This window comes from Lissotriton vulgaris, chromosome 2_1, assembly GCF_964263255.1.
Source record: "Lissotriton vulgaris chromosome 2_1, aLisVul1.2, whole genome shotgun sequence".
Taxonomy (NCBI): Eukaryota; Metazoa; Chordata; class Amphibia; order Caudata; family Salamandridae; genus Lissotriton; species Lissotriton vulgaris.
This window is the reverse complement of record NC_141687.1, coordinates 559,638,833-559,664,697: the sequence shown is the minus strand read 5'-3', so window position 1 is coordinate 559,664,697 and position 25,865 is coordinate 559,638,833. Positions and strand designations below refer to the sequence as shown.

Genomic DNA, 25,865 nt, shown 5'->3' with positions numbered 1-25,865 from the left:
AGCTGGAAAGAAGGAACTGCAGAACAAGCAACTGACTTGACACCAACCCTGCCAGCCTGTTCACCTATTCTGGACAATTGCACCGTCAATTGCCCTGCAAGCTGCTGATCCTCCAAAGCTTCTGAGGACTGCCAGCATTTCTCCAAAGACTTGTGAACTCCTGTGGGCTCCAAGACTACGAAAACCAGACACAGCAGGCACTACTACATCTGAACTGCATAGCTTGAGCTGAAGTGGACCAATGGTGCCAACGGGGCCCTAAGATCCTGACGACCTAAGAAGTAGAAGGACACTGAAAAGCTACAAAAGCAGAAGACTGAAGAAGAGCAACTGACTTAACACTAGCCTAGTTGGCCTGTCTGCTGTTTCCCATCGAAAGTCCTCCAAAGATATCTTGTCCTGCAGCTGCTGTGTCCCCAAAGCCTGGGCAGACAGCCTGGCTTCAATAAAGACTCAAGGACTCCTGTGGAGCAGAGGAGCTGCTTTCCAGCATCCTGCAGGCAACCCCGAAGAAGATTGAGTGCTCTGGACTGCGGGAACCTGACACCCCAAAACACCACTGCACCTGTGCTTCCAACCCTGAGCTGAAGTGGACCAACCGTGCCAACGTGGTTCCCCATGTCCAAAGACAAAGCCCAACTTGGACTTGCCCACTGTGGACTTCCCAATGCCTTCTGTAGCCCCTGTGTGCTAGCCCCCTCTACCTCGAGTGCTCTCGGGGATAAAAATCCAAAGCCCAAAATCACCTCTGCACCCATTGCCCCGGGCCCCTAGGGAAGAGGACCAAAGAAGTCCCCACATTCCCGAGCATCACAAGAGTTGAGAAGGCTTGGATGGAGTTCGCAGAGTTCCACTGTGTGGAACTCCACAAAATGACAAGAATACTAAGCTCCAATACGTGGAGTTCCGCAAGTGGTGGACTGCATTTAGTCATGCCGTTCACATTGATTTTCAGCGCCCGGGTGTTTGTCCTGCGCTTTAAAAATCAGTGCAAACTGCACCATGATAGATTTTCTACCTGAGCTGCAGCTTTCTCAAAGCGAACGGAAGATTTGGCAAAGCAAGCGGTCGCGACCATCCGCGACCACCGCAATGAGAAATCTGGCCGCCTGCAACGAGAAATCTCACCGGGAGGATTTTCCTCCTCACCAACTTAACATTAGTGAGTGAGAGCGGGGAAAAAATCTGCAGAGTTTCGGAACTCCACATGTTCCATGGAGCGCGGAGTGCACAACCTCCCCAGGCCTATAGTTGAGCCCCACTGTTGGTTCAACCTGACTGGGTCCCCAGTCCAAGCCTGCAGCCTCTTTTCAGACAGACTGATCTCCATATAATTGAATGGGCACACAACACTGTAAGGCACGTCTGCATTCGGCCGAACCAGTGCTGCCTGAAGAGAAGTGTTGGTGCTGACCGAAGTGAATTGTTGGTGCTGCCATGAACCTTGCCCCAAACTCACCTTAAGTCCAGAAGATTGGTCCCGTAAATCGATGCTGAGTACCTGAATGCAATACTTTTTTGCTCCAGTGGTTAACATTAGCATGAAGCGCTTCAATTATGATTTAAAGTATCAAAAGCATCTGATGATGAAAAACACACCTCTGCACCCAGAAGCAACCGTGCTTCCCGAGGTGACGTGTTGCTGTTGCCTGGGACCTTGCCCTGTACTCAGCTTAAGGCCCAGGGAGGAGTCCCGTAAGTCGCTGTTTAGTGACTGTATGTAGCGTACGTTTTCTTCCTAAGTGAGCATTACTGCGAAGTGCTTCAATTATGATTTACAGTATCAAAACCGGTTTTCTTCAAAGCTGTTTTAAAAAGTGCTTAGCTGATTCTGATGAGCTTGGTGCCTAACGCTATATAAAGAGAAGTGTTATTTTCATAAATTACTATGAATCTTCTCCTTGAGTTGTATGGGTCATTCATTGGTTGAGGGTGTGCAACAGATGTTTAACACTCCTTTCCGATAAGCCTAAAGCTGCTTGACCACATTACCCTCTACAAGAGTACCTTGGGACTGCTAGAGCAAGCCACTGTCCACTAGTAAGACAATACTTGGAATCTGCACAGAATACCTCTTTTTGGTATCTATACTAATATATTAAAGAGAGATCCCAAACCTTTGAGGCGGGTAATCTCAGGAACCACAGCACCAATCACAACACCCAATACAGCGTTGGAAAGGGCAGTTGCAGCAGAAGGACGTAGGCTTTGCAGACGCCCACCATATACATTTAAAAGGTAAAAGAACCGTGCCAGCAAAGTAGTCCCTTGTGGGCGTGTCTGCGTTGTGCTGTGGCCGTGTGTTGGGGGCGTGGGCATGTGCGGGGCGCGGGATTACTGAAAAAAAAAGCGAGCGTTGTGCCCAATATTTCATTGTTTTTTCTTCCCAGGTTCTGTGTATTCCAGCTCCGGGTGTCCACCCTGCTCCCTTTAAATACCCCTGCACCCCATAATCATAACCCACCCGTACTCCTTAAAATACCCCAACACCCTTAAACACTAACCCATCTTAACCCAATAAATATACCCTGTACCCCAAAACCTAAACCTATCCCTAAACACTAAAAATACCCCTGTACCCCAAAACCCAAACCTAGCCCTGAACCCTATAAATACCCCTGTACCTCAAAACCCAAACCTACCCCTGAACCCTAAAAATACCCCTGTACCCCAAACCTAGCCCAGAACCCTAAAAATTCCCCTGTAACCCAAACCCCAAACCTACCCCTGAACCCTAAAATACCCCTGTATCCCAAAACCCAAACCTAGGCCTGAACCCTTAAAATACCCCATACCCCAAAACCCAAACCTACCCCTGAACCCTAAAAAAACCCTGTACCCCAAAACCCAGACCTAGCCCTGAACCAGAAAAATAACACTATACCCCAAAACACAAACCTACCCCTGAACCCTAAAAATACCCCTGTACCCTTAAACCCATACCTATCCCTAAACCCTAAAACTACCCCTGTACCCCATGACCCAAAACTATATCTGAACCCTTAAAATACCCAAACACCCCAAAACATATACCTCAGTACCCCAAAACATATACCCCTATACCCATACTTACCTTATCCAAACATTAAAAAAAACATGGTTTTACCATTTATGCATTTACAACTAATTTCGTGGTAAATGTATGCGTGGTAAAAGCATATAAAATGTAATGCCATGCTTTATAATGGCATTGCGGAGTCATGGTACTTTCGTCATGAAAGTATGCGGAGTGATGGTATGCAGAAAGAAAGTTGCGGAATAATGGGTGTTTACCCTCCCCCGGTAAGTAGATTGGTGGCACGGCGGCCCACATCTCCAGCAACATATTCATATTTTTTCACCACCCATCTGAAAAATGCACAGGTCGCTCTCATTGATGGCCAGCACCGACATACACTTTTAGACACACCTCCCGCCACAATTTCTAGAATTGCGAACTTTAGAGCTGGGGAGCTACGTTTGAATCTCGGCATCAGCTCAACATCCTGTGATTCCAGGTAAATCGCTTTGTCTCCCCGTGCCTACCACAGATTAATGTGTTCTTCTGTAATGTAAATTGTGCTCATGCCATGTTGTCGAGTACGCGCTATATAATATTGCAAGGAAAATAAAGTAGGGAAACTCGAGTTCACACACTACTGAACGCGCACTCTTAAGTGCATCAGCAGTGCACTGTGAATCAGAGCGTTTCACAGGCCTGTCACAGATAAGAAATGCTATCAAAACGAAATCCTACAAACCAATATACTAATGGCCGGCAGCAATTCATACCCGGACAACGTCGGGACGGGCTGCTAGTACCATATAAAGAGCCAGCTTTTTACAGTGTCCCTAATGCAATCCTGTATAGATGCGAAAGTCTGCAATACCCCTGATCGTTACTTAGGCTCTATTTCTTTTACAATGTATTAAAAATAATTAAATCTACTGTGCTATTAATATGGTAGTCTATACACGGTGTTTTTTCAGGCAGAAAAAGACTGACCTGTCAAATCATGATCTGTTTAACTACTTTCAAAATTCTTATTAATAGCATGGATTGCTTATATGATGGCATTATTTAAAATAGAATTGCACATCATAAGAACGTACTGGAATTGCTTTCATACATGATCATAGTTGTATAAGATGCTGTGCGAATTTTGTACAAGACAGCGCATCTTAGGCATATGACAACACTTTTTGGTTCAGGAAGCCAATGTTGAAAAATAACACATTATTTTTGGCACATATCATTCTATATAGATCATCTAACTGTGTTTCCTCGCCTATTAAGGTCCAGGGTGAGCTCTAGCAATGGTTATTGGCACTGTATATCCTGACTTATATATCTAAACTGATCCGAAAACATCTATTTTATGTTGATGAACTACACGTTATATTATTGTCCATAATTTGAAAGCATTACATCATTGCCAAGAATTATGAATTCATTCCAACTGAAGGAGGAGCCCGAATCTGATTTCCTTCTTCAAAATAATTCTTAAGGAAAGCTTCATCATGACTTTTTATTAAATTATCTTTCTCTCTGTTAAAGCTTACGAGAACTATATACTGTGGTGCAGACTCATTGTTAGCTGAACATTGCACACAGCAGCCGCAAAAACCTTCAAATCTACCAATAAAAGCACAAACATGGATTTACTAAAATCACGCGTTCTTATTTTTTTTGTCGGATTCTCTCTTTACTCTTGCTTCCACTATCTTACTTCCTCATCCGTCCTCTTTCCCTTGCACATCAATCAAGACTTTCAACTAGTTAGTTAAGACAGATTGTGCCACACCTGATTTGGGTCTGGATGCTGTTCGTTGTCGGTATCCAGGTATAAAGTAGTCCATCTTCCAGTTTAGCTGCCATGCAGATCGCTCAGCCTACAGTTATTAAGGAATGAAGAGCACTTTGTTAAACAGCATCATTTTATACTGTGGAACCATTTATAACATGGCCATAACATTGATTCATTTGCAACATAGCTGCTTAACAGAATCACCAAGCTTGGTTTAAAATGATCTTTAAGAGGGTTTCATCATCACCTAGCACATCCAAAACTTCATCACTCTCATCTTTATTAAAAATGTGTTCTGAGTTTGCAACTGAAGGGTAACTCACAGCCTCACCATCAGCTTGTCAAAAAACTAAGATTATATGCCTTCCCTCACTTAATGAACCCTGGGCGAAGTACTACGCTCCGCTCGCTTCGTTTGCGAAGTTTGCGCTACTTCGCATTACGCGATTTGCACGTAGCACAGTGCAAACACGCATAGCGTAGCGGTCATATTTTGCTTGCTTGTGGTCCTCAACGTCAAGTTGGTGACCGCGAGCGAGAAAAATGACATCCCAGTGAGGCTTTTTCCTCGTTCGGGATCAGCAATATCAAGTTGCAGATCGCGAACGTGGAAAATAAACCTCCCGGCGTGATTCTCAACACGGGGAGGTCAGGTTCCTCATTGCGAGTAGTCGCTTATGCTCGCGACCGCTCGCGATGAGAAACTACCAGTACGCATTGAGAAAGCTGCTGCTCGAGTAGAAATCTACTTGAATGGCCGAAAAAGACCGCTTGCACTGTGCAAGATGCGATTTGCACTGATTGCACAGACAGTGCGGACAGCATCCGACACTGTGCAATCTTTGCTACTACGCGAACTACGCCCAGGGTTACACTTAATGCCAAGGCCCAGGTCCTTCCGCTTACCGATGCCTTTTTGCCTTTCACCTGGTTTGCTTTTTCTTTCCATTATGCCAGAATCTTGAAATCCTCTTCAACATCAGGCTCCCACTCTCTTCATTCATTATCTGTATTAGCACCGCAGTCTATTACAACAGGCATGTATGTCTTAGAACTGCCATCACCATGTCTCCCTTACAGCCAAAACGTTCATCAGACTTTGATACTTTACTAGTGTAACGCCCTTCTTCCTGCTCTTGTGCAATGCGCTTTCAGGCAACTCAGAAAGTTCTTAAGGTTTTCACTGGAACTCTATTCAACATCCCAAAATCTACAGGCAAGTTCCTAATACTCGCACCTGGAGGACTAACTCATTATGTACCTCTAGTCCATGTACAAGTTCCGGACCCTGATATTAGACTACAATAACTACTGCTTGCTCTAGCGAAGTCGGTCATCAATATCCACCAAATACCACCCAGCCCTCCCAGCTCTCTCCCCAATGGAGCGTCCATCTCCACTTGATATCAAGTGTTAAGGAGCATTGTTAAGCTTCAAAAGCGCACATCTTGTATCGACCACAATTGTGCATATTTGCAATCATCCAGTGGTAACAAAAATTGCAAGAACATAAGCTAGTATTAATTCCAAACTAGTTTCTGTGGAACTGAAATTAGGAAATAAACGTATTGTGCTTGATGATCAGACCCTATTCGTGGGAGAGGAGGCACAGGGGCTACTGGGGCCAGGCAGTGGTGGTTGAGTTCATTTGCCGCTGTTGACCTTGTGGTCCCTCCTACATGGCTCTACCAACTGGAGCAATCACAACCCTTTATACACTTGCTTCTCAAGGTAACGAGTAGTGTAGAGCTTCTCAGTGGGGTAGCATGGGAGATACAAGTGCTCAGAACTCCATAGTCAACAATTAGACAAAATAATGTGTTGTCCTGCCCAGTACTTATGTTTTAGGTAAAAGACAGTGCTTTAACATCACACCAGAACTAAATACTAGACAGTTCTATTGAGATGCAATTATATGGATGTGAATTACAATTCTCAGTAAGGAGAACCCTCCCTTACTGGTATTCTCTCTCTTCGCAATAGCAGATATATCATGACCATAGTCTCCAATATACTGTGGGCATAAACATTAGGTAAAGATGCAGCTTTCTTCATGTACCCCCACTAAGCAATTGTGCAACTCTGTTCAATGTCTTTTACTCTTTGTGTTCATTCTGGCAACAAAGTCCAGACTCTTCAGTGTCTTCTAGTCTGTGTTGTAAGACCTCGCTTTTACCTACTGGTTGGCGTTGTAGTTTTAACCCAGTGGCTGGTGCTGTCTGAAAACCCAACCGTGTGGCAGTGGCTTTAACCCGTTGGCTGCGTTGAACGTTCAGCTCCAGTGCTGAACGTTCGAAAAATGGGTGGGGCAGCGTCGGCCAACGGACGTGAGCAGCACTACCAAGGTAGTGCTCACGACGACCATTGGCCGACGGCAGCAGCCAACGGGTTAATAGCACAGTATTGACCTTGAGTTAGAACAGTAATCGCTGAATAAAGTCAGTGTGGCAAGCCTACGCAGTGGCACTGCTGTTACCAATTGGAGGCCTCCCCGGTCATGTGGAAATAGGCATTCAGGTTCAGCACTTGCAGCATCTGGGCTGACTCATTTGGAATGTTGTGTCTTCAGCATTTGCACCCTGGAGGGCAATTAGAGCTTTCTGCTTTGGAGGCTACATGGTTCCTCTTTCTGACGTCGGTAGCAGCAATACCAGTGGTAGTTGTTCTTGTAAAAGTACAAAAAGGAACTGCTCAGACAAACAAGGGGACACATAAAAGCAAGGATTGCTTCAGGCTTCTCTTTTCACACCAGCAATGCTCTGGGCTCCTCCTCAGGAACAGCCTCGCCTCCTGCAGGACCAGTCACATTTCTTCCTTCTCTCAGCAGACAGTTTTTAGACACTTAAGGCAGACCCTCAACTCCTCCAACAGAAAGTGCAGACTTTAGGTGATGTTTTTTCACTTCCAGGACACAGGTAGCAGACAGACACCAGCGCTGGTTACACAGCAGCTCCTCAAGTACTCTGCAGAGCACTCCTTCCTTTTTGAAGAATAACTTGGGACTGTAACAAAGTAATGTGGTCTAGCCCCACTTTTTCTTACACATTTTGCAGCTAGAGGATGTGGTCTTGCTATCTAAGGCAACGGAACTAGTCTGGGATGGATCTCTTTCAAAGGTGTCTTCCTCAGACACAACCTTTGTGCAAGGTTATGGCTTTCAGGGTAGGTAGCAATGGAGCTGGCTCCAATCAGCAGTATGCAAAACATGGGCAAAAGACAGTCTCTGCACCTGGCGATCATCAGCTTTTCAAGAAACAGCTATCAAGGAAAGACAAAAGGAAATGTCCTGCCAAGAAACATCCTCATACTGAGCAACAAAACAAGAGTTCCAACTCTCACCCCTACCATCTACCGAATGGCAGTGCTCAGGACGAATGTATCAGCTGGCCTTTGCTGACAAGGCCATCACTGAATTTCTAATTGAAGCCCTGTATCCATCCATCCAGAGTCTGGGTCTCCAACCTCCAGCCACAGAAATGCAAGCAGGAATGCAAGCAATACACTTCCACTGTCCAGGGAGCAGTCTTCATGCTCCATCTTGTGGTATTCTACACCAGGGGCATCCAAAGTGAATCCCACTGATCTCAGTACTCACATTCACTGCTGTACTGAACATGCACATATGAAGTCAGCGCATGGTTCTATGGGGGGTGAAGGGGGGGGGCTCTCAAAACAGCAGACCTTTACACTAGAGAGGTCAGGACTCTCTCTGACACAAACAGAAATACCTGGTCAGACTAAAAATTCACAATTCACATTACCCAGTCACCATAGCATTAGGTGTCTCACCCTGAGCATTGACAGAACTCCTATGCAAAATATAAAGGCGCATTTATTGCACCCGTCTAGGTCACAAAACCTATTCTGGACTTTGCATTACAAGGGACAGGCCTAGGTCTCTGCGTCCATATTACGTTAACATGAAGCTAGGGCCAAAGAAAAATTCAGATACCAATTGTATATGCAGTCAGGCGCTCGGGGCAAGGGTACGTACCAATTTACCTTACAAGTGAAATTTCCATCGAAAAGACACCACTTCCAAATCAGACATCCCAGAACCTAACTACACAGTTGAAGAAGTACACCTGTCAGGACGTCAAAAAGTGGCAAGAAAGGCCACTTCACTTCAGTGGTTTGTGATCTGTTTAAAACTTCATACCAAACAAGGAAACTTCATACTAAAAAAGCAAAACTGGAACCTCCTCAGGGCCCACACTATGCAATGTATTCTTTTTCAATCTCTACCCTGTTCCGTATTCTAGAAAACAATCTGTAGCTGTTAAAGGCCACTGGATGCTCTCTATCCTTTATACCAAGTTAAGCCAGTCCCTTGTTTGGTGTGCCAATCTAAACAATGAATGGCTGACCACTGTCAAGAGCCTTCAATACAGTTGCATTCCATAATGCTGCCTTCAGTTCCTCAAAGGTCTTCTGAGGTTCCACAGTCCATAGCATTATTTTAGGCTGCTTCTTGGATGTCAGGTCTGCCAAGAGTGCAACTGTGGTCCCGTAGTTGGCCAGAAAGATCCTGTGGTATAGAGTGATCCCCAGAAAGGCTTCTATGTGAGCCTTTTTTTGTGGAAAGCTACCACTTCAACAAAGATTGGATGTCAACAACCATAGATAGATTTTCCAGTTTCCCACCTGAGGCCCAAGGTAGACTACATAGCACTGCCTCACCTGGCACTTGGTTTTCATGATCGTTAGTTTTGCTCCCTGTATCCTGAAAATATCCTGTACTAGGCGTTAAATGTCTCAGGTGGTTCTCCCATGAACGGCTAAAAATGACAATGTAGATATATTCTGCCGCTTACGCATAGACTCAACTTCAGACACTGTCGCCCAGCTTTTAATTATCTTCTATTATTAGCTGATCCTCTTGTATGCCACTGCTTGGCCTCGTTTCTTTGGTCTGCTGTAAGAAAGAGGAGACTGCCTTCATAGGCTGAGCTTCACAAGCAAAAGAAGGGGCAAGCCATCTAACACAGTTTACATCTATAAGAACTGTCTCTCTTCTGACATGGCTTTTGTTATCCTTTTAAGATTTTTACTGTATTTTGTATTTTATGCAGTGTATATTGGCATGTGTTTTTTTTAACTGATAATGATTTTAAAACTGATGATTGTTTATTTGTAGAATACTTTTTATGCCATTATTTTTGCGGCGGAATAAAGTTATTATGACTGACTGACTGACAATGTAGGCCAGGGAGGCCACAGGGAACTACTCCATCCCTAAGAGAGCATAGTGCACCAGGCGCTGAAAAGACACAAAGCATTCCTAAGGCCAAAAGTTATGACTCTAAATTGCACAACTCTTCTGGCATAGAGAATGCAGTCTTCTCCTTGGCATTAGATGCCAATGTGACTAACAATAGCCACTGGTCAGATCAAAGGTAGTCAAGAAGTGAGCAGCACCCAACCTGGCCATGAACTTCTTAGCCAGAGCTGAAAGAGTTTTCCTTCACATTTTATTAAAAGAAAAGTAATTTTGTGATGGTAAGTGATTGGTAAAATAAATTGCATACTCAATTTACTTCACTTCTCCCATTTCACAGAATACTAAGTAGTGTGTACACCATCTAATATACAGTTATGTCTTAAAAGTCAGGATACTTTAAGTGTGGAAAAATATCACAAAACATATGTATAGCAATGTGATTATTAAATTAAAAAAAAATAGAATGTGGTCTAATCTGAAAGAAGCACTTCTAAAACTGTGGCAACTGGACCCAAAAGCCAGTTAAAAAAGAAAAGAACCTGACTGTTTCATCTGCATGACAAAACCTCTACTGTAGAGACACTACTTGAAAAGCCTGCCTGTATAGCTTCCAATGGCTGCAGCAATCAAAAAAACAGCAATAATGAGATTCACTCACTGTCGTCTTGAACCAGAGAATATGTTTGACAAGGAGTGATATCTGCGCCTATCAATAATGCCAGGCATCCCAAGTAATATTCGACAGGTGTACCAAAGACTACCTAGATGTTATGGGTGACTCAAGAGAGAGAGAAGAATGTGAAAGGCATGGGAGATGGCCTAAATCGAGGCAGAGACGAGACTTATACTGATCCATTGTTGAGGGTCCAAAAGGAACAAAAAACATAAACATACAAAAATCTAAGCAACGTGGGTCAAACTCTAGATAGTACATATAAAACCCTGCAAACGTTTCCTTCCCAAGACAGATGAAGAAAGGACTGACCCGAGACCCAATGCAGGCTTTTAGAGATCCTGTCACCCGAGTTCCTGTTGCCACTTTCTTTCATCATTGTGCCTCTTTTTATTATAAAATAATTAAACTAACAGGTTTCAAAAAGCAGAAACATAAAGACAGTAAATATATATGAGCAAAAGGCCTAAGATGACCACAAAAGCATGAAAAAGTTGGCTGATCACAAGTTCCACTGGTCATCACCTAGCAACTTAGAGCACTCATGCATGCACTCAGAGGCACAGTGAGCAGGTGAGTCTGTGTGCAGTTGAACTTACAAATTGCAAAAGTAATATGGTAAAAGGGAAAGGAGAAGGAACATGGCTGGATCGAGAAACATAATGATGAGCAGAAGCTAGAATAAAAGCCAGGAAGGAAAGGAGTGCATGAAGATAGAGGTCGATTCAGCGCTGGGCCGATCCTCTTACCATTAGTCATCCAATGGTCCTTTTTATGCGACAGGAAGGTGATGGAGTTAGCACTTGGTCAAACACACATAATTAACAGTGAAACCCATTTGGCTACACATTAAGGAACAGGAATCAGTAAATATAGTCAAAACGTTGTATTACAATTTAGCAGTCAGGATATTGTAAATCAATCTCAATACAATGCTGTAAAGGTACAGAATAACAACTGGATAGCCAAACCTCCAGGGGACGTTCAGCCGCATCAGTACGAGACAAGTTCAGTCACAGCAATACAAAAAATTAATAGCAGAATCTGGTGTTAAGAGAAGAGTCTTCAATCTTCTCTCTCAAACATGAGTAATATCTAAAGGCTTTTAATCTAGAGTCTAAAGCTATTAAATGTAATTTAATCTAAGGAGTCTCAATGGTCAGGGAAATGTGAAAAAGATAAAAATGTCGAAAGCATGCAGGAAGATGTCAGCATTTCTTTAGCTCAGACTAGAGTCTTCTATGGGTAGTGAAAGCCATGTTAGTCTAAGCCCAGGGGCAGCTGGCATGTATATGCACCAGTGGGGTGGGCGGGGTGGATGCGTGAATAGCAAATAATAAAAAATAAAGTCACTTACCTTGCCTGTTGCACATCCGATGTCCTCCTGGGTCCCTCTTCTGTCAGCTACGCAGGCTCCAGCCTTCAGGAAATCCCACTAACCAATCCTGTGCTACTCTTACCAGCATGCGAGCAGCACCAGGCTTGGATGGATTTCCTGGCTTGAAGTTCCTTCAGCCCCTTTCAGCCTGGGCTTGGTCCCCACCCAGTTGTTTAGGACAGCTGAGTGGAGAGCTGTAAGAAGCGCATGTCATTTGGGCAGGCTCAAGAGAGCCGGCCAAACTGACATGCGTACGTTGGAAGGTCCATCTTGCTCGTCCGGTCCTCTATGCTGCCAATCGACAGGAGAGGAGGACAAACCCCCATTTATCGCAGCTCGGGGCTGCTACGCGTTAAGAGAAAACTAAAATGGATTTCATTGACATTTTATCTTTCACGTTTACCACAGCAGCAGCGGGTTGTGGGCGACGCCCCCTCTGCCTCACAAAGAAACTGCCACTGCCTGATACACACTCAGGAAAGAATCAAAGGGGTAAGCATAGAGGTCTGTACCTCTCAAAGTCACAAGGAAAAGTGGGCAACATCATCCTGTGAGAACATTAGTTAATACCACAAGAATCGTTTGGATGACACGCATTGATCACACCATTAGGGGCTCTATTATCCTTTCTATTCTTACTTTGTAAGCTACAACATTAGCAAACTCTCCCAGGCCAGCCCTGAGAATGACATCGTCCTTGGTCACCTGCGATACTTTGAGCACCTCAACACCCCATCAGGGGTGACAAGCACTACACAAATGCAAACCTTTTTCCCTCTTCTACCCCTCCGCTATCTTATTACTTGTATACTTTACTATACTACTTCAACACTAATCATTTATAGGCTCCAGAGAAGCTTGTTACTCGCCGAAAAAGGGCTTCAACACCCTATCAGGGGTAACAAGCGCTATATAAATGCAAACCTCATTCCCTCTTCTATTTCTCTGTTATCCTTCTCAATCCAAATAACTGACTAACCTATCTATCACTAAAATTACTTTCATATCTCACTCCACTAATTCAACACTAATTGTTCATGGGTTTCGGAGTAGTGTTCTACTCGCAAAAAAGCCATTCAAAGCCTCGTCAGGGTAGTAAGCGCCATATAAATGCAATTAGAATATATTACTGCAATGAACGCTCTAGCGCTCCATGTTTTTGGTCAAGAAGTTCTTCTCAGGCTCTCTATCGCTAGTACAGAGTGACATCTGTTGTCAACTAACAAACTATATGAACGTACCTGCAACGAAAAGACACACAAGCAGAAAGAAATACAGGCCTAGGTAAGCCAAATTAAGCATCTTATTCAATGGTGCACATTAATATGTGTTGTTTGTGCACATACAACTACAAATGAATGGCACATATAAGTGCATAATTCAACATTAGATTCATGTTGCACTTTAAGTAAATGTAAAGTAACTTTGATTACACAAATACAGGCGTGCTTAAGAACTACATTCTGAATACCAATGCTAAAACATTAGTATACAGGTTTACATAAATCACGCTAGTTTCTAAGGTAAATACATTTTAATAGTGTGAGCGTGGTTTATCAAATCTCTAAGCCTGTATTTAATTTCAATAAGGTTAAAGCACACAGTGGATATGATTTTCTAGTTCTACAATGACTGCACTTCAGTGCTGAATTTAAGCGCAACACTTTATATTAATAACGTTGGACACTCTGAATATGTAGTGCTAAGTTAACATATATGTATCGCGCATTTATGAGTATGAAAATGGAGCCAAAATGCTGCTGCTCCAAATAATTTCCGTGAGCAGGCATCTGTAGGATAAAAGTTAAAGGAGAAATGTCAGGCTTGAACTGAAATGTGTGAGGACGCCTTTAATGCAGGAGTTACCCTGAAAAACAATCTTTGCAAGTCATTTAAAGAGAAAAAGGGTCTCCTTTTGGAAAGGACGCATGATTGTGTTTTAAATGACACACAGTTCGCCATCAAAAGAACATAAAATACTTAAGAATAAATATTTTGCTTATTTTTCATATTTGCACTTTGACATTACCTGCATTGCTGGTTTCCCACTCTCCTGTTCTATGTACGTCGTGGAAGCACATTTAAATGTGTCCCTTTAAAGAGCCAGGAATTAATTTCCTCTCTGCATGCAGCGCTGCGTTCATATTTTTACATGCTGGCCGTTCCTGTATCCAGCTGTCGCCCTCTAACTCTCCTTCCAGGCTGGTCAGGGAAACAGACGCTTTTCATTAAGTCTCTCCCGATTTCCAATCTACCCACGAACATGAAAAATATGTGATAATTAAGGCCTGTCGCGGAGGTCAATGGTGCAGAGAGGCGTTTGCGCGCTTTCAGGGAGCTGGAAGCTGGAAACACCCAATGAATTAACTTCTTCATTTTGAAGAAGGAAAAAACACGTAGACTTATATATGGGTAAGTATCACCAAATGGATTGTTTTGTACTGAGGGATGCCAACTGATTGCATAGAGACAATGAGCAGACCTTAAATTGACTATGGGACCCTGAAAGGGAAAACATTGATTTGTGGAGCAAAACTATTTACAAGTTTAGGTTGTGCAAACTATCCCATTAAGTCTTTTCCGCTGCCCCTTGGGTGACCCTCCCCCCCAAGGGATAGCTATACAGGACCAAGAAATATGTCCTAACCCAAAAATCCGTGGCCGCTGCAGTGGCATAAAGTGGTACGGCAGCGCAGAGTGGGGTTAGCGGTGGGGAAGAATATAAACAAGCATTGGAAATGCAATAGGGCTCGCATTAGGAAAGTTTGAGCTATTGGTCTTATAAATGAATTTTTTTATTATTTATGTGTTATTTTTTAAAATAGCTAAATTAATAGCTTTGTCATTTACAATGCCAATAGTTTTAACTTTCGCAAATGTGACACCTATAGCATTTGTAATGCAACATGTTTTATATTTACAGGACTTAGATGTATTGATATTACAAATAACAATTGCTTTTAATTTTTTTAAATAATTAATACTTAAATAATTTATTTAATTTGGAATGGCAATAGCTTAAACTTTTGTAAATAACTTTTGAGAAGATTATGTTAAGTGGTTTTTATTGTGACGAAAATCCAAAAACAGAAGTGAAATATTAGCATCTTTTTGTGATTTGTAATAAATCTTGAAAGCTTGAAAACAGCTTGAAACATTGAAAGAACATATTTGAACCAGTGATGCTGTGGTGGTGCTAAGTGATGCTGTGGTTTCGCTGAGTGATGCTGTGGTTGCGCTGAGTGATGCTGTGGTTGCGCTGAGTGATGCTGTGGTTGAGCTGAGTAATGCTGTGGTTGCGCTGAGTGATGCTGTGGTTGCGCTGAGTGATGCTGTGGTGGTGCTGAGTGATGCTGTGGTGGTGCTGAGTGATGCTGGGGTGGCGCTGAGGGATGCTGAGGTGGCGCTGAGTGATGCTGTGGTGGTGCTGAGTGATGCTGTGGTGGTGCTGAGTGGGAGATGGGGAGAGGGAAAAAAAGGAGAGCAGGGAGAGGGAGAGGGTAAAGAGATGGAGAGAGGAGGAGAGGGGGAGAGAAGAGTGAGAGAAGGGGAGAGAGAGAGGGAGAGAGAGACAGAGACGGGGAGAGAGGAGAGGGAAGAGAGGGAAAGTGAGAGAGGGAAGTGAGGGAAAGGGAGAGAGGGAAAAGGAGAGAGGGTAGAGGGAGAGAGGGAGGGGAAGAAGAGAGGAGGAGGACGAGAGCGAAGGACGGACGGGAGAGATAGGGGAGGGAGAGAGAGAGGAGAGCAGGCACAGGGGGAGATGGGGAGAGGGAGAAAAGGGAGAGCAGGGAGAGGGAGAGGGTAAAGAGATAGCTAGAGGAGAGAGAGGGGGAGAGAGGAGAGAGAGGGGGAGAGAGCGGGGGAGAGAGGGGGAGAGAGAGGGGGAGAGAGGGAGAGGGAAGTGAGGGAAAGGGAGAGAGGGAAAAGGAGAGAGGGTAGAGGGAGAGAGGGTGAGAGGGAAGGGAAGAAGAGAGGGGGAGGACGAGAGCGAAGGACGGAGGGGAGAGAGAGGGGAGGGAGAGAGAGAGGAGAGCAGGCAGAGGGGGAGATGGGGAGAGGAAGAGAGCAGGGAGAGGGATAGGGTAAAGAGAGAGAGAGGGGGGGAGAGGAGAGAGAGAGGGGGAGAGGAGAGAGAGAGGGGGAGAGAGGAGAGAGAGACAGAGACGGGGAGAGAGGAGAGGGAAGAGAGGGAAAGGGAGAGAGGGAAGTGAGGGAAAGGGAGAGAGGGAAAAGGAGAGAGGGTAGAGGGAGAGAGGGAGGGGAAGAAGAGAGGGGGAGGACGAGAGCGAAGGACGGAGGGGAGAGAGAGGGGAGGGAGAGAGGGAGGGAAAGAGATAGGAGAGCAGGCAGAGGGGGAGATGGGGAGAGGGAGACCAAGAAGCAAGTCCCTCCTGCAAACTAGCTTGAAAAGCCAGAGCTCGGGGAATGGTGGGTTGAGTCTGCACGGGCACACCATGCCGAGCAGCTGCAGCCCTGGCAGGGCTCTGAGGCAGCATCTTCTGCCCTGGAGAGACGGCCGGGTGAAATAAGAAATAGAACAAGACTGACATGCGGACAGTCAGAACTCCCGTCAGCCTTTGATGTAAAACACATTAAGAGGCTTCGTTATCCTCATCTGCTTGGAGCTCTGGAATAAGACAAGAGGGTGGGTGCGGGCAGTTCACGGTCTGCTGCTAACATTGCCAAGCACAGGCACAATGAAAGGAAAACAAGGAATGCGAATGTGCGTGTGAAAATGCGCTGAAACTTTAAAAATGAATGTTACTAAATTCGACTAAATCAAGAAGCTTGGGGGCGAACGTCAGACTTTGATGTAAAACACATTAAGAGGCATTCGCTGTCCTCATCTGCTTGGAGCTCTGGAATAAGACAATACGGTGGGTGCGAGCAGTTCATGGTCTGCTGCTAACATTGCCAAGCACAGGCAAAATGAAAGGAAAACAAGGAATGCGAATGCGCGTGTGAAAATGCGCTGAAACTAAAACAATAAATGTTACTAAAGTTGACTAAATCAAGACTCTTGAGGGCGAACTAGCGAAGCCCTTGTGAGTAGACTTGGACATTTCAAACTCTCTATTCATGTTAACGTTTGTATATTTTTGATGGGAGCATAAAAGGAAACTGAAAGTACGGCCGGCGCTGGGAGGAGAAATGCAGAGGCGCGTGTGAAAATGCGCTGAAACTAAAAAAATAAATGTTACTAAATTCGACTAAATCAAGACTCTTGGGGGCAAACGTCAGCCTTTGATGTAAAACACATTAAGAGGCATTCGCTGTCCTCATCTGCTTGGAGCTCTGGAATAAGACAAGAGGGTGGGTGCGAGCAGTTCACGGTCTGCTGCTAACATTGCCAAGCACAGGCACAATGAAAGGAAAACAAGGAATGCAAATGCGCGTGTGAAATGCGCTGAAACTAAAACTAAAAAAATAAATGTTACTAAATTCGACTAAATCAAGACTCTTGGGGGTGAACTGGCAAAGCCCTTGTAGTAGACTTGGTCATTTCAATCTCTCTATTCATGTTAACGTTTGGATATTTTCGATGGGAGTATAAAAGGAGACACGGCCAGGCGGCCGTGAAACTGAAAGTACGGCCGGTGCTGGGAGGAGAAATGTAGAGCGCACGCTGAGAAGCTTGTGGGAGGGAGGCTGGGATGCCTTTGATGTGGTAATGCGAGGCAGGCGGCTGGTGGCATTGTGCACGCGCTTTTTAGGGCTTGCGCTTGCTCAATGACCTAAAAAGCACATGCACTGCATGGAATCGCCAGTTGTTAAACTCTGGATTAGCCACTATAGAGTTTCGTCAGCTATGCGCAAGCGCATCAGCAGGCGAGCCCTAAAAATAGTGCTTACCTGCTGTCTGCCTCCTCTGTGCTTTTCTGCACCTCTGCTTCTCGACTCTCAGCAGTCAACAGGCTTCCCTACGCAAATCCAGATGCTGCTCTCAAGCCAAGCATGACAGCAGCACAGGGATTGATCTGAGCACCCTGGTTTGGTGTTCACTAAGAGACTAAGGGCCAGATGTATGAAGCACTTTTCGCGTTCGCAAATGGGCCGATTCTCAGAATCCTCGTCCTTCATCTTGTTTCATCCTGCCAGACGCCGACCTGCTGCCCGGTACATCGACTAATTCGTTCGCTTCAGCATTTTACGAGTGCCTTTACCAGTCCCGGATTGGGCAGCATGACCTTGCACCAGACATTTAAAAGAGTCTGATTTTAAAGCCCTTTTCGGATTTTCCACAAGACGTTTGACGCATCCAAGCTTTCCGTTCAGGTGTTGTGCCATTTCCAGGGGCAGCACCCATCACGGACCACGCCCCGCTTGCTTCATGTGTACACAGATGCGACATTTCTAACCCTTTGTGTATGCAATTTATTCCTTGAGCTGTTCAAACTTGCTGTTCTTCATAAAGAAGCTCTGAATGATCCGGGGTGCCCATTCAGACCTACCCTGCTTGACTTCCTGATAGGAGCCATCAAAGTGATTCACTAGATTTGTGCTGCTGTCCCCCTCCCTTCCACTGTGTGCCCTGATGAAGGTGTGCCCCTAGTCTAGACCTAACACCGAAACGCGAGTTGGCGCTTGAAGATTGTCCCGCTATTTCTTCATCTAGTCTCTATTCAGCCCTGAGACCTTACGGGACCTGTATTCATCTCTAACAACTGTCCAACTGGCTGTGATGTGAGAAGGATGAATGAAGAATGTATGAGTATGTGTGGTTGGATATGATTGATTGAAGGGATGGGTGGGACTTGGGTTGAATGAGCTAACTATTTATTATGTATGTACCAGAACTGTTTATATTGATTTGATATTTGTACAATATATATATAAAAAAATAAACATGAAACTATTTTTCTAATATGTCTACTCTGATGTTGTGATTAGAACTAGTCACGTGCGCTTATGACTAACTGTGTATATTTGGGACTCTATCTGAGCCCATTGATCTATTAGATCTAGGCTGATTTTTCGCTCACTTTGTCAATTCTCAGAATCGGCCCGTTTGCGAACGGGAAAAAGCCTTTTGGGATGTATCATTGTGATTCCTTAAATGCAATGCAGGAAGCACCCTAGTTGTGCAATTTTGCCTTTAGAAATCAAAAATTACCACCAACTTCATGTTGGTGGTAAATTTCCGATTTCTTTAAAAAATGTACTTTTAAGTATTTCTCAAAGTGCCATGTGACGTACGTACATGCCCATAGGGCATGTATGTGCGCCACATGTGCACAGATGCTTATTTCAGGGGTGCAACAGGGTGTCCTTTTGACACCCATGCACCCTTGAAATTGCATTCGCAATGTGTGAGTACCTAATGGGTACTCGAAAATTGTGAAAGTCTTCCCATTCATTCCTATGGGCCTCTGGGCCCATAGGAATGAATGGGAAGGTATTCCTTAATTGTGATTCGTGATTTGCCATTTGCAATTAAGGAACACATAAGAATTGCAATTAATATTGCGAATCCTACATACATTGCCTTTTGCGAGTCCTTAAAAGCGAATCGCTAAAATTTGCTATTAAGGACTTGCAAAACGCTTTCTTTATACATATGCCCCTAAGCGAGGAAAAATAAAATGATAATAGCCTGTCTTATTATCATTTTATTGTTCATGTTTTCATTGCTACGACAGCAACGGGGCGGCACTCCTCCGCTTTATCGGAGGAGCTGCCACTGCTAAAAATACCTATTTTAATGCTACTTGTCCCACCACCTACTTGTCTCTCACAAATATGCCATCCATCCGCTTAGAAAAGGACACCTTCTTGCACAAAAACAATCTTGAGAAGCATATTCCTCTTTCTATGTGTGCTTCAGAATGCTGCACACATAGAAAGAGGAAGTAAAGAGGAATATTAGAGATATTTCTCCTCGTTATGCCTCCCCTGAGAAGGCTTGTATTTTTGACACATTTCCAGGTCTACCACTTTTGATAAATCAGGGAATGTGTGAAAAACCATAGAGTTGCTTGGAAACACCTATGCAATGCCCATGGAATGCCTTCCCAGAGCTGATTAACAGAATAGAGTGACTTGTGCTGGAGTGTTACTCCAGATTTATTGAGCCACTCAGGGCCACACAAAGCAGCCTTGCATAGCCTCATAAATCTCACAAAACTTGAGCTGCATCACTCTTGCACCACTATTGCACCATGTTGAGTGGTGCAAGAGAGATGCAACTGGGCTCAAAAGTTTTGCTCGCAGCGCATCCAATAGAGGAAATGATAAGAATCACTATTCTGCGCAGAGGTAGTGGGTGTGACCCCTCTGGGACAAGCCAAATAGCGCTGAGCTGCACACCAGCACACGTGTGCAGCATTATCAACAGTCCGTATCCTGATCTGAAGTTTCCTCCTTGGCTGCTCTGCCTGCCACATTTATACAGTAAGCTATAAAATTCGGCTATTCCCAATGCTTTGTAATGAATACATCCAATATATGTACATGCCCCAATGGGGTTTTGGGGGAGGGCAGCCAACTGGAGAGAGGTTTCCGCCCTCTGGAGTATTGGGGGTGTTGGTGTAGTGTGACAACTGCATCCAGCACTTTTGGGCTGGATTTGGCTATTTGAATAGCTCATATAAATATGTGGACATTCCACCCTCCAGCCACCATTTTGTGTTAGTAGTTATAGTGGCTGGCAGAAGAGTAGTTGAAGTTATTTGCGTTGGTGCGGCCATGGCAAAGGATAAAGTGAGACAGGCTACCTGGCTGCTTGAGGAAGCAGGCCAGCTGGGCTTGCTGGTTGAAGGTGGTAAGGAACATGGTGGGTGCCCGGTGCATTGGGTTTCACTGGGAGTCATGGCCGCAGTATTGGCGTGTTTGCCTCCGTGCCGTGCCCTGTCGTCTATTGCGGGTGACCGGGGCCATTCTTGAGCAAGGAGAGTGATCCCTCTTAAAAAATATGCAGGTCAGTGGGCACAGCAGGAGCTGCGTGGCTGTTAGTGCTGGCAGCTCAGCAGGGTATGAGCTTGTGCGCTGGCCCGCTTAAACATGAGAGCTGTAACTAGACATGTGGCAAGACGGGGTGGGGCAAGGCAGGGCTGAGTGCGGCAGGCCACTTGGAGCACAGCACTGCAAAATCTATGAGTGAGGTGGGGGTGAGGTGCCTGAGGACAGGGGAGACAGCATGTCTGGGCTCCAACATGCAGTAAAACAGGGCAGGCAGACAGGATTGGGGGCAATGCTTTTGGCAAGAGATCTGGGGAGAGCTCTGGTAGGGTCAGACCAGCAGGCAAGGCACAGGCATGATGACAGTGGGGAAAGGGCCCGCTGACCACCTGTATCCCTGGACAGGGATTGGTGGTTGGGGAAGGTGCCTGCTGAGTCAGGACAATATCGGAGACAGGGGAAGCAGGCAAAGGGAGTCAGGTGATTCTGGGATGTGGGGGTGGGTGAAAAGAAGAATTCCATGGCATATGACAAGAAGGCGCAAGTACAGGTAGCACACAAGGGCCTGGCCACTGCCGTAGTGTTAGCCATGCTTCAGTGGAGCTAGGATAAGGAGAATGGTAGTGAGGGTGACCCAGGGGAAGAACAGGTTAAGTGGGGCAAAGCCAGTCTTCTGGTTCAGGGGTGCTGAAGCTTGTTAAGGTGTACTCAGGATAAGGGCGGGGAGAGGCGAAGCAACCAGAGCTGGTGAGTATGGACACAAGTATAGGTGCAAAGCAGCCAACCTCAGGAAGGTGGGCACGGGCAGCCAGGTGGGGTCACAGTTGGCTATGGATGAGGTGCAGGATGAGTGGGATTGGTTGCCGGAGGTGGAGGCAGCCCAGGGGCGCAAGAGGCTAGAGCCAGAACACTGAGCCAATGTTCTTCTTTTCCACAGGTGACAGCAGGCAGCAAGAATGGGAGCTCGGAGGGGGCTATGTATGGCTCTGGTGCACCCAGCCAGACAGCGCTGTTGCACCACATCATCACTGACCAAATAAGGTCCAGTATGGCTTAGTCAACGCAACAGACCAGAGGGTTTGTTAGACGCCTGGGGCAACGCGACATGGGACAAAGCATCCTGCATCAGCAGAATGGTTGGGAGAGCAAGGTACAGCCCCTCCGTAGACCAGGTTTACAGGCTTATTGCAGGGCAAAACTCAAAGCTGCATTGTCAGGCTGCGCTGGAGGTGCAGGGTAGTGGGGTTACTGAAGTCATAAAGGTGACATTTCTGGATTATGAAAAGCAGAGACTGGAGGAAGGTGAATTGCTGGATGAGGGTCCCCTAACGGAGCAAGCTAGCTGGTAGCAGAGGCCAGGACAGTCGGGGCATGGTGCTAACCATCATGTGCATAGTGTTTTGTAGGATTCAAGTGACGGTCAGTGGCGGAATAGAATGATTGAAGTACCCAAACCACAGGAACGGCTGACGTGGCGGGAGGCTCCAGGGCAGGCACCGACCTTGGGGCCAGGTAAGGAATGGCACGCAGTGTGACAGTGACTAAGATCGTGTCAATCTTGTGGATGTAATAGAGGCACTCAACAGAGAGGAAATGACGTTTTTTGTTTTGCGCTATCACTCACATTGAAATTTACGTTCTCAGGAGCCTTGCTGTATCATCCCCCTGGTTATGTAGGAAATTAGTGTACCACTTTGCTGGACTTGGTAGCTCCACACATATTCAAATCGGCTAATTTCAAACTACTTGGTGACATTAATCTTCATTTAGAAGACTCTAAGTGCAAGCTGAGTTCCACTCTCTTAGAGGATCTTGGTGCCCTCAGCTTAAATGAGTATAACGCTGGCCCTACTCATTTGCCAGCCATCTATTCGATGATGTTTTTTCCAATGTCTCAAACCTGGTGGCAGCTCCCCCTCTGCCACTATTGTGGTCTGACCATTTGTGCCTTTTACTATTAGACTCCTGCCCTGTTTTTCAACATCACACCAAAACCAACACTTAAAATCAAGGAACTGAGTGAAATGTAATATTCCAGCATTAAATAAGTTACTCCGTTATAACAGACCTGTTTTAAAGCAAGCAATGGCATTGATTCTGATTTGGTTCATAACTGGTTAAATGAGGCTGTGTGGGAAAATTTACCATTCACTGTCAAACACTCTGGTCGGTCTATGCCGCTAACCCCCTGGTTTAGCAAAACATTGAAATAAGAAAAACAACAGCGCAAGGACCTGGAAAGATTATGGCAAAAGTCCTACAGAGAAGAAGCAAAAAGCCAATATAGAACAGTGATAAAAAAATGTACGCCCTAAGCAAACTGGCAAAGGCGGCGTATTATTCAGAGAAAATTATTCAGGGAAAAGTTTAAGCGCTAAAAAATGTTCAAGCACCCTTTATGGTGGCCAAAGAACTATCGGGCCCCTGTAATCTGCCTCCTACACCCTCTCTTTACTCAATGCAATCCGAGGAGCTACTTCAAAAAGTAGGAAAGATTCTCTCTCGAATGACTCTAGATAGCACATATGAAGTCCAGCTAGATGACAACATGACTAATTCTGAATTTCAGAAACCTATCCATGCAGGAAGTCAAAGCGTTATGACTAATACTGATGTAACAACTAAACTAAGGACTTGGTCCTTGTTAGGCACTGTGACTTTTAATACCATTGTGCAATCTATTAAATCGGGTTCTCATTTGGACCCCAGCCCCTAACATGATTTGTCAACTTGAATCCAACTTGTTACCTATGGCAAGAGATCTTCTTAATATCTCTTTAGCACGGGGGCTGGATCTCAGGAAGTGGAAACATGTTTTGGTCCTTCCCCTCCTGAAAAAAGCTAGTGTGGACCCGGCCAGTATGTCCAACTTTCATCCCATTTCCCTTTTTCTGATCTGTTCAAAGTTTTAAAAAACATATTAATGGCCAGCTCATCTCATTTGTGGAGGGTCTGAATTTTCTTCATTACTCTCAGTCTGGATTTAGGGCTGAGCACAGTATGGAATCCGCCCTTTTGGACGTTGTTGAGTGCTTGAGGCAGCGCCTTGATGAGGGTGGAACGACTGCATTAATTTTGTTAGACCTTAGCGGAACATTTGATACTGTGTCTCACCCCATTTTGGAGGAGAGACTAGCTCCCCTGGGTCTTGAGGGCCCAGCCTTGGCTTGGCTTAGATCATTTCTAACTGATCCTACATTTCAAGTTTTTTCCACCACTGCCAGCTCTGAGACTCATACTCTGAGCTCAGGAGTTCCCCAGGGTTCGGTGTTGAGCCCTCTATTGTTTAACATCTACATACACCCTTTAGCAAATGAAGTGGAGAGGTGTGGTCTGACACTTTTTCCCTACGCAGATAACACACAGATTATCTTTACTTTGTCTTCTGAACAGGACCATAGACCCTCAGATTTGTGCTTTAGCCTCAATCGCTTCTCCTTATGAATGAGCAAAAACTCTCTCAGGCTCAATAGCAATGGCAAGACTGAGGTCATGATTCTGGGGAAAAACTCCTCTATGAGGGCCTGTGGGTGCGTAGCTGCGAAAGCAACCTAAAATCGGTGGGTGCGCGGTGGTGAGGGACAAATTGCTTAAAGAAATTCAGGAGGGTAGGATGTCCGGATCATTTGATGACTAGCCAATACCAATTCTGATCATATCTCCTATCAGTGTGGTCACAAATAAAGAGAAAAGGCAGCTCAGGCTTATACATCACTTATCTTGGCTTGAAGGCTCATCACTGAATGATTTTACTCCAGAAGAACAGGTTTCAATGATTTACTGAACAGTGGATGTGGCACTTTCTACTTTTGAGAAGGAAGGATAAGGGCACACTTGGCAAAAAGCGGCATCAAGTCAGCTTTTCTGATGATTTCGGTACACCCGGGTGACTTTCAGCTTTTGGGTATACAGTTTAAAGGCAGATGGTATGTGGACTAGGCCCTACCAATGGGTTGTTCTATTTCTGGCGCCCTTTTAGAATGCTTTAGTACGTTTCTTGCAGTGGCTATTATCAAGGTGCACGGGTCATAAATATGCGACGCATTACCTAGCTGACTTCATTTTCATGAGCAACCCCGGTTCCATGGACCTACTGGCAAATGGAGCTCATGGAGGATTTCGAGTGCCATTGGTACCTGAGAAGACAGTGAGACCCAGCACTGTTCTGTCTTTCTTGGGTATAGAGATCGATTCAGTAGCTATAAAAGCACGTGTTCTGGCAGGCAAGAAAGTAACAATGCATTTACTGTTGGATTCAATGTTGACAAAGGTAACAGTCTAAGAGCTACAGTTGTTGCTGTGGTATCTGATATTCGCTTGTAAAGTATTGAGAGCAGGTAGGACTTTCATTGGATGTCTGGGCTTGTCAATGTCTGGGATTGACAATGCTGCATCACCATGTAAGGCTGCTGGGGTTAGAAAGGATGTACTCATGTGAGGTTTTTTCATTGTCTGTTAGAAATGGGGATCTCTATGGCAATGGTTTGCACCTTTGTTCAAGTAGAGATCCTTCTTCCTAGTCATGGTAAGGGGGATACACTTCTAAAATAACCCCAGCGCACCCCTTTGGTAGCTTTGCATGAACAGACAGGCTTATCTAAGAGGCAGTGTGTAAAGCACTACAAATGGACACCAAAAAAGTTTAGAAAAATAAGTTCTCTTTATCTAGACCAAAACGACAAAAAGAGTTAGAGTTGGCACCCCGGTGATATGCGTGAGGATCAAGGATGCATCGGTTCTCAATTCAGCGGCGGCAAAGGAGCTGCGTTGGTCTCACCGTTAAGATCAATGGAGTCACCCTCTCTCCCTCAGAGCCTGCGTTAATAGTTACAAAGCTACAAGTGGTTCCGTTGGGTGAGTACCAGGGGGTGCTGGTTCAGAACCAGATTATTTCAATAGTGATTAGTA

At 45.1% G+C, this 25,865-nt stretch overlaps 1 protein-coding gene across 2 annotated transcripts in view; it reads right to left on the bottom strand.

The window, feature by feature from the left end:
- Positions 1-25,865, bottom strand: part of LOC147730750 (uncharacterized) — a 1,432,305-nt gene that overhangs the window by 135,268 nt on the left and 1,271,172 nt on the right. For both annotated transcript variants that reach the window (XM_086955559.1, XM_086955560.1), the window contains one exon: positions 4,785-4,872. In XM_086955559.1, the coding sequence (XP_086811685.1) occupies positions 4,785-4,872 (88 nt within the window). The remainder of the gene's footprint in view (positions 1-4,784; positions 4,873-25,865) is intronic.